Source organism: Tuber melanosporum, assembly GCF_000151645.1.
Source record: "Tuber melanosporum whole genome shotgun sequence assembly, scaffold_162, strain Mel28".
NCBI lineage: Eukaryota > Fungi > Ascomycota > Pezizomycetes > Pezizales > Tuberaceae > Tuber > Tuber melanosporum.
This window is the reverse complement of record NW_003298822.1, coordinates 146,802-162,471: the sequence shown is the minus strand read 5'-3', so window position 1 is coordinate 162,471 and position 15,670 is coordinate 146,802. Positions and strand designations below refer to the sequence as shown.

The following is a 15,670-nucleotide window of genomic DNA, read 5'->3' as shown; positions in this document are numbered from 1 at the left end:
GACTGGATCCTGATTATAGGCTATATAAGCAGGGACCATTGGCTAGGTCTGGGAAGTGGAATGGAGTAAATCCGTTAACTTCCCAGAGAGTTACTAGGCTTCAAAGATATAACGTCTTTGGCAGGGGCTGTAGATAACAGGACGTTTTCACACAAAGAGATGATATCAAATGGTAAAGGATTTCAACAAGAGACCAATACATTCACATTCACTCTACAATAATCAGAGGAGTCTAGAACTCCGAGGAACACTACCATAGAAGCCAATGGACTTCACAGAGAGTTGTAACTAGGTTTCGAAATGTATTGTTGTTGTGGGGATAACTCCCAATACTACAACAGTGATTGTAACCCTGTTACCTAGAGTAACTAAGAATTGCCGACTAAGGAAATATTTGCTGATCTGGTAGAATAGATTTCTGCGAATTAGTAGGAAGTCCTCTGGAAGATATCTATCGATTAGGTAAGGAGTTATGAAACTTTGAAGTCAGATGACCTAAAAAGATTGTATTTACGACTACATTTACAGATGCAACCCACAGAGGAAACTGATCATTTTATCAATGATGGAGACAATTGAGGCCAACACAGTTCAACTTGAGAACTAGGCGACAAGTTTAAAGACTCTAAGATTCAAATAACTACTATTGGAAACCGTAAAGCTCCTAGTTAATTATATTGTAATTACCGAAGAGGGTGTGGTAATTTTCAGTGACTCCAGGTATTTGTATCTGTTAAGAATCCCCAATGTTGCTAGTTATAATCACAGAGGTACATTATAACATGTTTGTAAGGTACAATTCACATTATTGGTACTAGGTATGATAGCTGGCAGGTGGCCTGTTCTAGCAGAGAGAAGGTGAGAGGTGAGAACTAAAGAAGGCTTCAAGAGTGTACTGAGAAACAAAGAGGTAACTGTTCAACCAAGTATATTGAAATACTGTCTCTTGAAGTCTGCTGTTTCCATCATGGAATCAGGTGGTCTTTAAATACACAAATCCATTAATGTCTAGCATAAACGAAACTATTCAAAGGTATCAAATGATACACTTTGGTAAAACAACTTAAGTATCAAAACAATACTTAAAATAAAACAAAACAAAACTAAGTATCAAACGATACTTGAAATAAACCAAGTATCAAAGTGATACTTGAAACAAAATATAAAACAAAACTAATAACCGAGTACCCATACTGGTTACATACATAGTTGAATAATAAATAGACATAGTCCATGAACACTCAGACATAGAATATAAATATCAAAGTGCTTTTCAAGCTTTAGACATCATCAAGTAACAGAGAAGAGACCTTAACAATATAATATTATTTTTACGATCCTATCTGTAACGATCCCACCTTGGATGGTTAGTTCTTGGCGGCAGGGAACGATACTTCTCTTCTTCTTCTTTCTTCATCTTACGATATCACTAGGCCTCTGCCTACGTTATCGATAGTACAAGACCTTTGTCTTCTATTGGAAATACCTATCGTAAGTTTTCTCTAACTCTTCTGCTTGAAGAGTTCTCTTTGGCGTAACGATATCATTGCAATAAAGATAAAGATCGTAAATGTGTTTTTAAATTCTTTAAAGTAATAAGTAGGAAAAGTACTTAAAACAAAGCGTGAAGAACCTATCCTTCTCGGCTGCATCAGCCTCCTTATATAGTGTTCTTCCCACCCGTAGTAATGTGACCCAAAGTGGTCACATGTGAGAAACCAAATCATAACAAACTAGTCATGTGACCAAAGTGGTTACATGCTCAAAACCCATGACCTCATAATGAGGTCATATGCAAAACTCATAAACCAATCATAACACAATAAACAAGTCATATGACTCCACTGAGTCATATGCGTGAAATCCATGACCTCATAATGAGGTCATGTGCGAAACATAAATCATATGCGCAAGGCCTACCTGCAAGACACACTTGCAAGGCATACTCGCCAGGCGTACTCCCATGACTCATGTTTGAGCGATATGCAAAAGCATCACAAATCTCATACATAACAAATCATATCACTCGAATGAGTCATATGTGTAAAACAATAACATACCTGTGACTCATAACCATGTATCACATGAAAACCTTTTTCTTGCCAAGCCATATTCGTGACACTATCTTACTTTACCAAATTTACTTCGCTCTTCGTAGTCATAAATAAAACGAGTGAATTCAAGTCTTTCTAGACAATCTCTGTCTACAGAAATAAATCTTGGTTGGCTCAGATATTTGTGAAGCCTGTTAGATTATCTCTGCCTAATATGTATAGAGATATTACTCTTAGGCTCTTGAGAAATGTAAAGTATAAAGAGCATAAAAATATTTTATTAGTATAAAGTAATAGTAAGGAAATTACAAAGAATGATGCTTGAAGAGCCTATCTTCCTCAGCTGTACTGGCCTCGTTAAATAGTGCTCTTCTTACCAACTCTAACGATGATAACTCATAACTATAAGTATTGTGAAAATCCCGTAAACAAGTCATATGGCTCAAGTGAGTCATATGTGCAAATCCTGTGACTATTAGGCAGAGACAACCTGTATAGACTTAGAGTTGTCAAGGCCAACCAAGATTTATTTCTGTAGACAGAGATTGCCTAGGAAGGTATAGAATATACTCATTTTGTTTATAACTACTAAGAGTGAAGTAAAATAGGTAAAGTAAAATAGAATTATAAGAACAATATTATATTATTATGGTCTCTTCTCCATTGCTTGATAATGTATAAAGCTTAGGAGGCACTTCGATATTGATATTCAGGGTCTGAGTATTCATATACTATATCTATCTAATATACAAGCTACGTACCTCCTTGGTTATAACTTACAATGTCAGGTACTTTTCAAAGGTGCTGACACTTGGAGACCCTGAAAACTACCAGACCTTTGGTAATTACAATATTGCTAACTAGGAACTATACTGTTCCCAATAGTACTTGTCTGATCTTTAGAGCTTTTAGATTTATGGCCTAGCTCTCAAGTTGAACTGAGTTGACTCCAATTGTCTTTCTTATTAATAAAATAATCAGTTTCATCTGCAGGTTGTATCTGTAGAGGTATTTACAATTTCAACCTTCTTAAGTCGTCTGACCTTTAACCTCTATAACTCCAGATCCAACAGACAGATATCTTTCAGATAACTTTCAACTAATTTGCAGAAAGCTATTCTATTGAATTGGCAGATAATTCCTTGGTTCACAACCCTTAGTTGCTTTGGGTAACAGAGTTTTCATAGTTGTTCTGGTATTAGAAATTACTCCCACAACCACAACACACTCCTGGACCTAGTTGTAACACTCCTTGAAATCTATTGACTTCTATTGTAGTGTGTAACAATTCCTTCTCAGATAGTTAGTTCTTGGCGATGGGGAACGAAACTTCTCTTCTTCTTCTCCTTCTTTCTTCGTCTTATGATAGTACTAGGCATCTGCATATGTTACCGATAGTACAAGACCTCTGTCTTCTATCAGAAACGCCTATTGTAAGTTTTCTCTAACTCTTCTGCACGAAGGGCTTTCCTTGGTGTAATGATATTGTTGCAATAAAGATAAAGATCATAAAAGTGTTTTAGATTCGTTAAAGTAATAAGTAGGAAAAGTACTTAGAACAAAGCGTGAAGAGCCTATCCTTCTTGGCCACATTGGTATTCTTATATAGTGTTCTTCCCACCCGTAGTCATGTGACCCAAAGTGGTCACATGTGCGAAATCAAATCATAACAAACTAGTCATGTGACCAAAGTGGTCACATGCTTAAAACCTATGACCTCATAACGAGGTCATGTGCAAAAACTCATAAACCAATTATAATACAATAAACAAGCTATATGACTCGACTGAGTCATATGCGTGAAACCCATAACCTTATAACGAGGTCATGTATGAAACATAAATCATATGCACAAGGCCTACCTACAAGGCACACTCGTAAGGCAAACTTGCAAGGCACACTCGCAAGGCATACTCGCAAGGCACACTCGCAAGGTATACTCATCAGGCGCACGTCCCATAACTCATATTTAAGCCATGTGCGAAAGCATCACAAATCCCACATATAACAAATCATATCACTCGAATGAATCATATGTGTGAAACAATAACATACCTGTGACTCATAACTATGTATCACATGAAAACCTTTTCCTCGCCAAGCGACATTTGTGACATAGTGTTTCTTGGAATTCTATAATTTTCTAATTATCTGTTAGAAATACCAGGATCTGATACCTAGGAATCATCCCATGTAGGGTAGTCCTACTCAGAATTAGTATCTCAGGTCTCCAACACCCCTCCTGTAACCAGTAGGGATCCTTGGTTATTGGTTTTGTTTTATGTTTTGTTTTAAGTATCGCTTTGATACTTGGTTTGTTTTAAGTATCGTTTGATACTTGGTTTTGTTTTATGTTATGTTTTAAGTATCACTTTAATACTTGGTTTGTTTTAGGTATTGTTTGATACTTGGTTTTATTTTATGTATTGTTTTAAGTATCGTTTTGATACTTGGTTTGTTTTTATCAAAAAGTATCACTTGATACTTTTGATTAGTTTTATTCAGACTAGACATGAACAAGATTTGTGTATTTAAAGACTGCCTGATTCCACGATGGAAAAGGCAGACTTTGACAGACAGTATTTTAATATACTTTATTGAACAGTTACTTCTTTGTTCCTCTGTACACCTTTCGAACTCTCCTTTAGTTCTCCGCTCTCGCCACCTCTCTAGTAGAGCAGGCTACTGGTTGACCATCGCATCATCTCCGATAACATAATTAGCACCTTGCGAACACGTTACACCCCCCTTACGAGGCCTGGACCTCATCAGACATATCAATTTTTGTTATGTCCTGTGACTATAATGCTACAGAATTGATGGTGTCAGAATAATACCATATACATCACCGCCACATATCCAACTACATCCTGTTCACTGAATAGATAGGTGGGGACCTTTGGCTAGGTCTGGGAAGTAGAATTGAGTAGATCCGTCAACTACCTGGAGGGTTACTAGGCTTTAAGAATATAACAACTTTGGCATGAACCGAGTATAACAGGATGTTTTTGCATAAAGAGATGGTACCGAATAATAAAAAATCTCAATGAGAGATCAATACATTTGCATCCACCCCAGAATAATCAGAAGAGTCTAGAACTCGGTAGAACACTACCATGCAAGCCAATAGACTTCACAAAGTATTATAACTAGGTTTCAGAATACGTTGTAGCTGTGGAGATGACTTTTAATACTTCAACAGTGATTGAAACGCGCTTACCCAGAGCAATCAAGAGTTGCCAATCAAGGAATAATTTCTCAATTAGGTAGAATAGCTTCCTGCATATTAGTAGAAAGTCTTCCAGAAGATATCTATGGGTTGGGTAAGTAGTTATAAAGGTTTGAAGTCTGGCAATATAGAAAGATTGGGATTATGACTACCTTTGCAGATACAACTCACTGATAAAACTGATCCTTTTATCAATGACAAAGACAATTGGAGCCAAGTCAGTTCGACTTGAGAATTAGGCTATAAGTCTAAAGACTCTAATGATCAGATAATTACTATTGGGAATAGTAGGATTCCCAGTTAGTTATGTTGTAATTGCTGAAGAGGATGTGGTGATTTTCTGGGTCTCCTGGTATTTACACCTTTTAAGAATACCAAACATTGCAAGTTATAATCAGAGAGGTACATAGTTGTATAATAAATAGATGTAGTCCGCAAACACTAAGATGCAGAATATAAATATCGAAGTGCCTTTCAAGCTTTAGATATCATCAAGCAACAGAGAAGAGATCTTAACAATATAATATTGTTTTTACTATTCAATTCTACTTTACATATTTTACTTCACTCTTAGTTGTCATAAATGAAATAAGTAAAGTCCAAGCCTTTTTAGATAATCTCCATCTACAGAAACCAATTTTGATTGGCTTGGACAACACTGAAGTTATCAGGATGTCTCCACCTAATATTATCATAGGGTGGGTAAGAATGTATTAGTCTCTCATAGAAATCCTTTAACATTTGATACCATATCTTTATGCAAAAATGTCCCGTTACCTACAGCTCTTGCAAAGTTGTCACATCTTGGAAGCCTAATAACTCTCTGAGTAGTTGACAGATTCACTCTATTCCAGTTTCCAGACCTAGCCGATGGTCCTCTCCAATATATCCTGCGAACAGGATCTGGTTGGAAAGACAGTGACATGTATAGTGTTTGTCTTAGACCTGAAGGACTGTGGTTTTATATTCACAGGATACTACTGATATAAGTATGTATGATGACGTGTGGGCCCTATAAGGGGGGCCGGAGGGGGTTATTGGAGATCAGCAATTCTGATTCTGAGTGAGGTTACCCTACTTAGCATGGTTACTAGGTATTAGATTACAGTATTTCTAGCAATAGCTCATAATTGAGTCATGTGCGAAACATAATAAATCATCTTGTAACATAAACAAATCATATAATGTCAGTGAGTCATATGTGTAAAATCCTATGACTCGTAATTGAGTCATGTAGAAAACATAACAAATCATGACATAAACAAATCATATGACTCGAGTAAGTCATATGTGTGAGACCTATGACTTGTAATCTAGTCATGTGCGAAATTCTATCATATCCATGACAGTTAAAGAAATTTCATAAAAAGTTAAAAAAAGGTCAACAATAGTTAAAGTCAGAAAAGACAAAAAGTAACGGCTTTAAATCACATAAAACTATCTAAAAAGTAATATTAAGCAAACTTCTACTATTTGAAATAATAATGGAGAGCAATACTTACAGTTGATAAAGCTAGTGAGATAATGTAGTAGAAAAGATAGTAGATAATTTGATAGTATTATAATTACAAGTGATTGTAACAATTTTTGAAAGAATAAAGAACAAGATAAGACTAAAAACCAGTAAAGTAAAAGTATTATAAGGCCTGTATTCTTCTGAGCTTTATATTTATATAGTTTAAATTATTTTCCACTACTGGTGAGTATTAGACTAGCTTTTTGTATACTCTTATTCTAATTTCTATTTTCTTACATTCCCCATATGCAAACTATCTCTATTCTGGTAATACCATAAGCAGAAATTAGATAAAGTTAATCTGGATTGTAGAGAACAGATATAGCCTTTCCACTGCTAATATAATAGACTTTTTCCACAACTTGAATTTTAACTCTAGTCTATCAGAAGATTTAAATTATTCAATATTAGAAACTACTTTATAAAGTTTGATCCTAGGATTTTTTCCAGTCATGGTAATAAAGATATAGTAAAATATTATCAAAAGGTTAGAAATCATATGTAAAAAGTAAGAAATTAAGTCAAATTCCAAAATACGGTCGCTATATAATCTACATTGATAGATCATCTATTTACAAAAATAAGTACTCAGCTTGTGGCAATGTATTTCAATAGCAATAGAAACAATTGTACAAATATTTGTAAATTGTCATTTCTAAAAATATTTAATATCTATGGTAAATAGATATAATAGGAGCAAAGTGCTAGTAAAATAAAGATTTTATTACAAAAAAGTGATATTATGGTAGCTTTATAAGTAGTGGTAATGATTCCCCCTAGGGTTGTTAATACTTAGTGACAGGAAATGATACTTCTCTTCTTTCTTTCATATACGATAGCTCTTAGGCCTAGGCCTACATTACTAATAGTACAAGACCAATGTCTTCTATATATAAAGCCTATCGTAAGCTTTTTCTCACTCTACTTTGTGTAAAGTTCATTCCATTTTAATAGTAATAAATATCGTAAGGGTGTTTTATATTCATAAAGGCATAAATAATACAGTTATGATTAATAAGTCTGTACACACACCCCACTCACACCTTTACCACATAACCCAACCATGATTTCAATTAATTAATTGCACAACCAAAAATTTAGTTAAAAAGACAAGAAAAATACAGACAGATAGCTATTGCCATGGTGTTTAATACTTTGCATACCAACCTAGATTTCTTCTTACTGCGTAGTAGTGCCTAGGCATTGAATCAATCAGGCGGTTAATTAACACTTAGGGGACCGTCCACTATACCCTCTTCAGTGCTGCAACAAAAATCATCCTACTCTCGGTATTGTCTTTAAGATCTTTCAAGTATCCATAGTCCTTTCAAAGGATACTCTTCATCACCTTCTACACATGCTCAGTTGGGTTTAAATCTGGGCTGTGAGGAGGGTGTTTAGATACCCAGATTCTATATGACTCCAACTACTCTTTGGTGACCTTTGCAATATGAATTTTTACATTATCTTACAAAAGAAAAACTGCCGGGGACATAGTGGGGCGATAAACCTTCCTCCAAGACTTTGATATAGGAATATGTACACTATTCGTTCTTCGGATAGTCCTCATCTTGTCGCAGAACCTTTTATTCTAACCATCCCCCTTTCCAAATAGCCTCTCATTCCATAAAGGAGAGGGAAGATTTAACATGTTCACTTTTGTTAACAGTCCATACTTTCCATTTATCCTTTAGGAGTCGAAAAACCCATCTATTTGGTAAATTGGGAGACTTTTATACCAAAGACTCATCACTATAGATGCCCTTGAGAAAATCTTTGTAAGAGCTCTCAGAGTAGGGACTAGTACTTGCTCAGATATCCATCAATTCTTCGTTTTTCTGATCATAATAACATGCAATTTGTAGTCTTTCTTTCATGTTTTTCTCCTGTAGTCAAATTCTTTTCCAGAGATTCTGATTTTGAGTGAGGTTACCCTATTTAGGATAGTTCTTAGGTATCGGATCCCAGTATTTCTAACAACCTACCTCATAATATACCTATAACTCATAACTATGAGTTATGTGAAAATCCTTTCCTCACTAAGCCACATTCATGACAGTAGTATGGTAGGAGCAATTAACTATTTTGAAATAGATAATATGTGATAAAATACTAGATATAGAATTACTAAAAGAATATTTTGCTTTAGTATAAAACAATTTAAATTATACTAATTTGAGCCCTAGAAGTGCAATAACCTTATACCAACTTCATCTTATCTACTATCCATCTTATGTTGTACTGATTCTTTTCTAAAAGTGTTACTATTACAAGTAGTTAGAATACTATAAAATTCCTCTTCATCTTACCTACTCTATTGTCTTACTACTCTTACAAACTCTAAATATCATCTCCCATACTTAGCTTTCGTTACGGGGCCCCGTTTCCGACGAACGGGATGCCAAGACCAGGTTATTAACTTCAAGTTAAAAAAAAAATCATCTAAATCAGACTAAAACTGAGTGAGTTATAGCTCTTTGAAGTTGAACAACTTCAAATAGCTCTATCTCGGTTAGTTTTGGTCCGATTTGGCTGATTCTTTTTCCCAGTTAATGAGATTAACCGAGGTTATTTTGTCCCCGCTCCTGAGAAACGGGGCCCCGTAACGAAGCCTACCCATACTATTCATACCAATACAATACTATACAGTAATCCATACTTCATGGTTTTATGTGATCCAAAGCCTTTGCTTTTTGCCTTTTCTTACTTTGCCTCTAATTGACCTTTTTTCACCTTTTCATGAGTTTTCTTTAGCATTGTTTTCTTATTTAATTAATTTTAATTCAAAGATACCTTCCCATACAATTTGTAAATTGATTCCTTTTTATTTTATTCAATTTGGTTGGGGACTGGTGGAGTTATGGCTACTTTTGAAATTTGGTTGTGCTGTCCAGCTTCCCGGTGATGTCCCGCTTCCCTGTTTACATTCGCAGATAATTGGTGGTGGCTGGGTCTGATGGTGTGTTTATTTATTGTTTGTGGTTTACGAGCATCTTACCAGTCGAGGGATTTGAGGCACCTGATATCACTCGATTCCTGGTTCAAACTCCGAGATGACGTTTAGAGAATGTTAACCCCCAGCGCACCGCATCTGGTCGGGAATGTTCCTATCATAATAATATTATCATATTATCATAATATATCATACTGTGATACTTCTCGTAACGAGTCCAATTCCTAACCCTTAACCAGACCCCAGCGTTTGACCCAATGGTTCAGGCGGAATACCCCGTGCTAACCCCCACTCCTCCACAGACACGAGGGGCAACAAACAAACTATGATACCACGAAATCGCTGAGAATGGCGCTAGGACGTCCAGAATTTCCCCTTTTGGATTAGGGGGAAAAAACCCACAGAAAATATCATTCTGGCCTCAGCTGAGATAAATAAAAAGAAACAAGCCAAAGGACGTTATAAGGAGGGGGAACTCCAACGTCCTACCGCCATTTTCGTGTTTTTACGGTAGCCGCATCACGTGACTGATAAGATTTCAGCATTCCCCCCCAAAATACCACAGACCATATCCTTCTCACCAATTGGATCGTGAAAACACCAGAAGAACCCTTAAAAGACTTCCATTTCGTGCTCCCTCCTCGCCATATACGACATGAGGAGGGCACTACAGTGTACCCGCGCCTTCTCCAATCTCTTCTTGCCTTCGCTCTACCGACCAACTCCCTCTTCTCTACCGACATTCGCACTCTCATGGCTACCCCAGCGGGCATGGAATTCTGAGAGTATAAAGTTACGGGATTACCAGGAGGACTGCGTTCGAGCTATTCTGACGAGTATGAATGAGGGTGAGCGAAGAATGGCAATTTCACTGGCTACTGGTGGGGGGAAAACAGTATTCCCCCCTTCTCTTATTCTCCTTCCCCCAAACGAGTGATAAACTCACAAGATCAATGTGTGCTACTTGTGGTGATAGGTCATCTTCACAGAGCTAATATCCCGCCTAACTCACCCCGCGCGCCCAGAAGCCGAAAAAACACTCATTTTAGTACACCGCCGGGAACTTGTCCACCAGGCAGCGAAGCAGTGCGAAAAGCAGTATCCGGAGAAGGTCATCGCCATAGAAATGGGTACCTCACACGCGAACGTGGGGGCAGATATAATAATTGCATCGGTACAATCTATTATAAACCGGCTGGAAAAGTACGATGCGGAATTATACAAGCTTATATTGATCGATGAGTGCCATCATGCGGTTTCGCCGTCGTATTTGAAGGTCCTCACGCATTTCCAGGCTATGGACGTCAATGAGAGGACGCCGATTGTTGTGGGCGTCAGCGCTACGGTTTCGAGATTTGATGGGGTGAGCTTGGGGAAAGTGATGGATAAGCTGGTTTTTCACATGTGGGTGTTCTTGAAGCGGAGGTTGGATGGACCGGGGCTGATGTGTGCGCAGGGACTCTGCCACTATGATTGAGCATGAATGGTTTGTTCTCAGTGGGGTTGTTACTATGGGCGCTGGCTAATTGGAATAGGTTATCTCCTCCACGCTTTACAACTGTGAGCTCAAGTGTAGACTTAGAGGGGGTCAAGGATAGAAACGGAGATTTTGATATAAAGGGACTTGGGCGAGCTGTCAACACTGATACGGCAAACGATATTATCATACAAACCTGGAAGGACCGAGCATGTACTTCTTCCTTACCCACACCCAACCACCTACTAATATCTTGACAGCAGAGCGTAAATCAACCCTAGTATTCTGTGTCGACATAGCGCATGTACGCTCAGTAATGGATAAATTCCGCAAAAATGGTATTAACGCACGGGAAGTCACCAGCAGAACCTTAATCCAAACCCGTCGGGAGTGCCTGGAAGAGTTCAAAGCTGGGAAATTTCCTGTGTTGGTTAACTGCGGTGTTTTTACTGAAGTACCTCCCCAACCTCTCCTTGCTCCCCCGAAGGTTGATCGAGCGTATTAATGATAGGCAGGGAACCGACATTCCAAACATCGATTGTGTAATACTCGCGCGTCCGACCCGTTCGAAAAATCTGATCACGCAAATGATCGGTAGAGGCTTGCGCAAATCGGAGGGTACGGGGAAAACCGATTGCCACATAATTGACATGGTAGCAAACCTCTCCCGCGGAATTGCTACAGCGCCAACACTCTTCGGTTTAGATCCGGACATGATAATCTCTGAAATGACACCAGACCAAATGCGCGCCGAGGCAGCCAAAAAAGCAGAAGCGCGGCAGAAAGCCGAGGAAAAGGAGAAGCGCCTTCGTTATGAGCAATTGCAATCCGAAGCCAATTGTCGGAGGGAAGAAGAAGCTAAGCTCGAGGAGGAGATTCAGAGGATGAAGGAGGAAAAGAGAAGGGCCGCACAGGAGGAGGCAGTGAAAATCGCCGAGCAATCACGAATGAAGGTCCAGCAGGCAGTATCGGAGAAAGAACTCAAGCAGGCCGAGAAAGAAATGGAAGAGGCCAAAAAGCAAGGGAAGGAACTCGCTGCAGCAGCCGAGAACAGAATCGCCGAGGAGGAGAAACATCTCCGAGCCATCGCTGCCGAAAAACTCAACCTTGCAGTTCTGGCCGTTACCCCACCGCCACCGCCGATTCAACTAGAATACACAGACTACGACAGCATCTGGGACTTGCTGAGCGACAGTCGCGCCGATCAAGTTATCTATACAATGAGCAAGTTGGCGTGGGTTTCCATCTATCCGGGTAAGTACGTTTTAAGTTGTGCCCGGAATGGATACATCACGGTGGAAAGGGACCATAGCGGGTGGTACAAAGTGGAAGAATTCCGCGCTTTACCGCCAGAAATGGGGCTCAGGGGGTGGGCGCGGCCAAAGCTCGTCATGTCTGGTATCGAGCATCTAGACGCAGTCATCAGGGGTGCTGGTATTATTTCTCCTTCCCCCAATTTCTATGCCCACAAACCTAACCATGCAGACACCTACACCCTGAATACCTACCCCAGAAAACTAGTGGCGCGCAGCTCTGAATGGCGCAAACTCCCCGCCACGGATCAGCAGCTCGAGTTCCTGAAGAAGTATCGCCACGACAAGGATTGGGAGGACATGCGCAAGGCGGGAACACTCACGAAGGGCAAGGTCGGGGACATTATCACCCGCGTGAAGCACGGCACTGTGCGCCGGTTCGAGGAGGGGAGGAAGGAGCAGAGGAGGAAGGAGAGGGCGGAGGCTAAGGAGCGGAAAAGGAGACAAAGGGAGGAGGTTAAGTTAGGGTCACTTGAGTAGCAAGCTTGTCTGATAATCTGAGGGGTGTGGTATCGGGAGTTGTATGCTAGTTTTGAAGTGTATTATAGGTCTCGAGTACGTACTAGAATTGGGATTTGGTGTTTATCCGTTTTCCTCTTTTTTGGAAATATGCTAGCAGGTTCATGATACGTCACTCGTGGGTGGCTCAATATTCAATGGTAGCTAAGGTGGGGGAGGTGGGGGAGGGCTTTGATGAGGGGCGTTGCTTCCACGATATGTGTTTTCGGCTTAGCTATTACACTCCACTTTATGTTTACCTTCTAGCGATGTGATATTCGGGTACTAGCGGTGGGTAGTTGGAAGCCCTTGAGACAAGAGATCTCGCTCGTGTGTACAGTAAGGTACAGAATCCACTCCAAATACCACCGTTCCGATAATATTATTCGTAAAGTGCACCCGATATCAATCGCGCAGAGTCAAGGCAAGGTTGAGCAAAGGCCATGGTCACTAAAATGTTTTTTAAGTGTGCGATTGCGAAACAGGTCAGTTGTCTGCTCGAGTAATCCGTTCTGCAGATGCCGGTCCGGGTCTGGGATTTCAAGACCCCCGCTTTGATCTATCCTGCAAGACTTCCACCCCAGCATACCGATTCCAAAGCCCCCCCCTCTAAGCAAGGCGTACCAGACAGGTCCTAAATGATTAGGTAACCTAAATCTCTTCCACAGACCGCATCCTATCACTCAACCTTTTCCCAGGGCGGAGGATGCCAGCGCTAGTTATGATGGAAACACGTTGGGGAATATCTGGGAGGGCCTAGACAAAGCCCCGTCATGTCCAATTTTACTTTTCATCCTCCTATCATACCGTATCATCATATCATACTTTATATCATATATCCCCACCAAGAAAGCCCTCAACACCACCACCACTCGTGCCCCAGACACCACCTAGCGCCCATTTCTGACCTCCAGAACGACAGCGACTACTCGCCACCTCAAGCCACCATTCACATCCCAACAGCGTTTCAACGAAAAATGGAAAAAAACAGACCACAACTCCCTTCGCTGGCAGAACGTGAAGAAGGAGATAGAACACTTGGAGGGGCCATTTAGCCTTCAAAAAAATCAACGGCTGACCCTAAAAAGCGAGAATAACTCCAGTGATAAACGTTTAATCCGGGAATAATGCCATCGCCATTGCCGGGGGGACGTTTAAGATAAGCTAGGGAGCGCGATTTCTTTCAATATTTCTCCTTGCCGCTCCTCGTGGCTTCTAAAACCGCAATAGACACCCGCTCAGAAGCATTTTGTAGTGCGAAGGAGATACGAGGTCGTGCAAGGGTGATGCTACAAGTTATCGGATTAGCTTTAGGCGGGAGGAGTGGTCAAGGTGGTATTGTATCTCGCGTGGGTATGACGTGGTGTCGGGTGTGAGCGAGCGATAGTCGAACCCAGTGAATAATCTAACAAGCGTTACTTGTCATACCCAGGCACCGGGTGAAGATATAACCCCCATTTCACAATTAATACTCAACCCAGTGATGCGCTTTTCGCGATAGCACTCGATCAGTAAGACAGGTGTCCTGGATAACTTTCATAAAGTACTAGAAGTTCCACCCTTTAGACCACCTCCGGAAACGGGACCGTACAAGCTCCTAGCTATCGGTAAGCTCTCAGTGATCCATCCATCACGAGAGGGGACGTTTGCAAAACGGACTGCTATTGCATATTACCAAAATTCCGAGGCACTGGCCAGTTTTTGGCTGTATGCAATAGCAGTCCGTTTCACAAACGTCACGACACTGCAGTAGTGGTCCACCGGCAGTCCGTCCGCCCAGATATGCAGCGTCAGCGGCAAGAATACCAGAGTATAATACAAGGGTCAGGGATGAAATGATAGCGCTGTGCATAGCCAGAGTTTCGAGAGCGGCGGTGTCGTGCCAAACTCGAGCACAGCTGAGCAGCGTGGCCTCGACAGGATCTCAACCCTATTCCCCCCAGCCTCAGTCAGCTCTAAAGAATTATGACCGAATGGCGAGGTGCAGTTCCATACCCGGCCTCCCGTCCAATATCAGTACATCTATGAAAAGAAGAAATTCCTTCCTAGGCATCGAGCTATGGAAGGCATGCATATTTCCAGACGGGCTTGCTGCAGTGAACTATACTCGAGTATCATACCATTAATTTTGGCCATCTATTTTATATCACACCTGACCCCTACAAGTAAATATAACCAATGATGCGCATCACTGCAAGCAGTCGAGGGTTCCCTTCTCCAGAAAGTGGGCTAAAAAACACAATAAACGAAGAGCCCCTCTCTCTTTAGAGAGTAAAAAAAAAAAAATCACCGGACCTTACAGAGAGAGGAAAACCCAACGACACGGCCCAACCACCCAAGTCTTCCCAGTGGTCGTCAGTTCACTACCAGTAGCCCCTGAGCAAACGGAGTTCCGATCCACTGTGCTGTGCACATCAAGTTACCAGAGGACGGCAAGGCTTCGGCCAAGATCAATGGTGGTTGTGGAGCTCTTTCTATGGTGTAAACTAAGAGCTAAGTTAACCCCATGAGGAGATACCGTAATGTATGATACGAGTAGCAATAGAAATGAAAGCAGGGGAGAACGGTTGGCCCCAAGTAAATGTCAAACCTCCCTTATGTTGGGCCAGCGGTTTTGCTGTGTGTCGTCC

The 15,670-nt window shown here is 40.5% G+C and overlaps 1 protein-coding gene; it reads left to right on the top strand.

Annotated features, from left to right (window-relative positions):
* Positions 1–10,291: 10,291 nt before the first annotated feature.
* On the top strand, positions 10,292–13,022 carry GSTUM_00003197001 (uncharacterized protein; the record flags this gene model as incomplete). XM_002836843.2 has 7 exons in its annotated part: positions 10,292–10,647; positions 10,729–11,177; positions 11,288–11,442; positions 11,490–11,683; positions 11,745–12,039; positions 12,343–12,663; positions 12,715–13,022. The coding sequence occupies exons 1-7, from the start codon at positions 10,408–10,410 to the stop codon at positions 13,020–13,022; spliced, it is 1,962 nt and encodes a 653-aa protein (XP_002836889.1). The 5' UTR covers positions 10,292–10,407.
* Between the last annotated feature and the right edge of the window lie 2,648 nt (positions 13,023–15,670).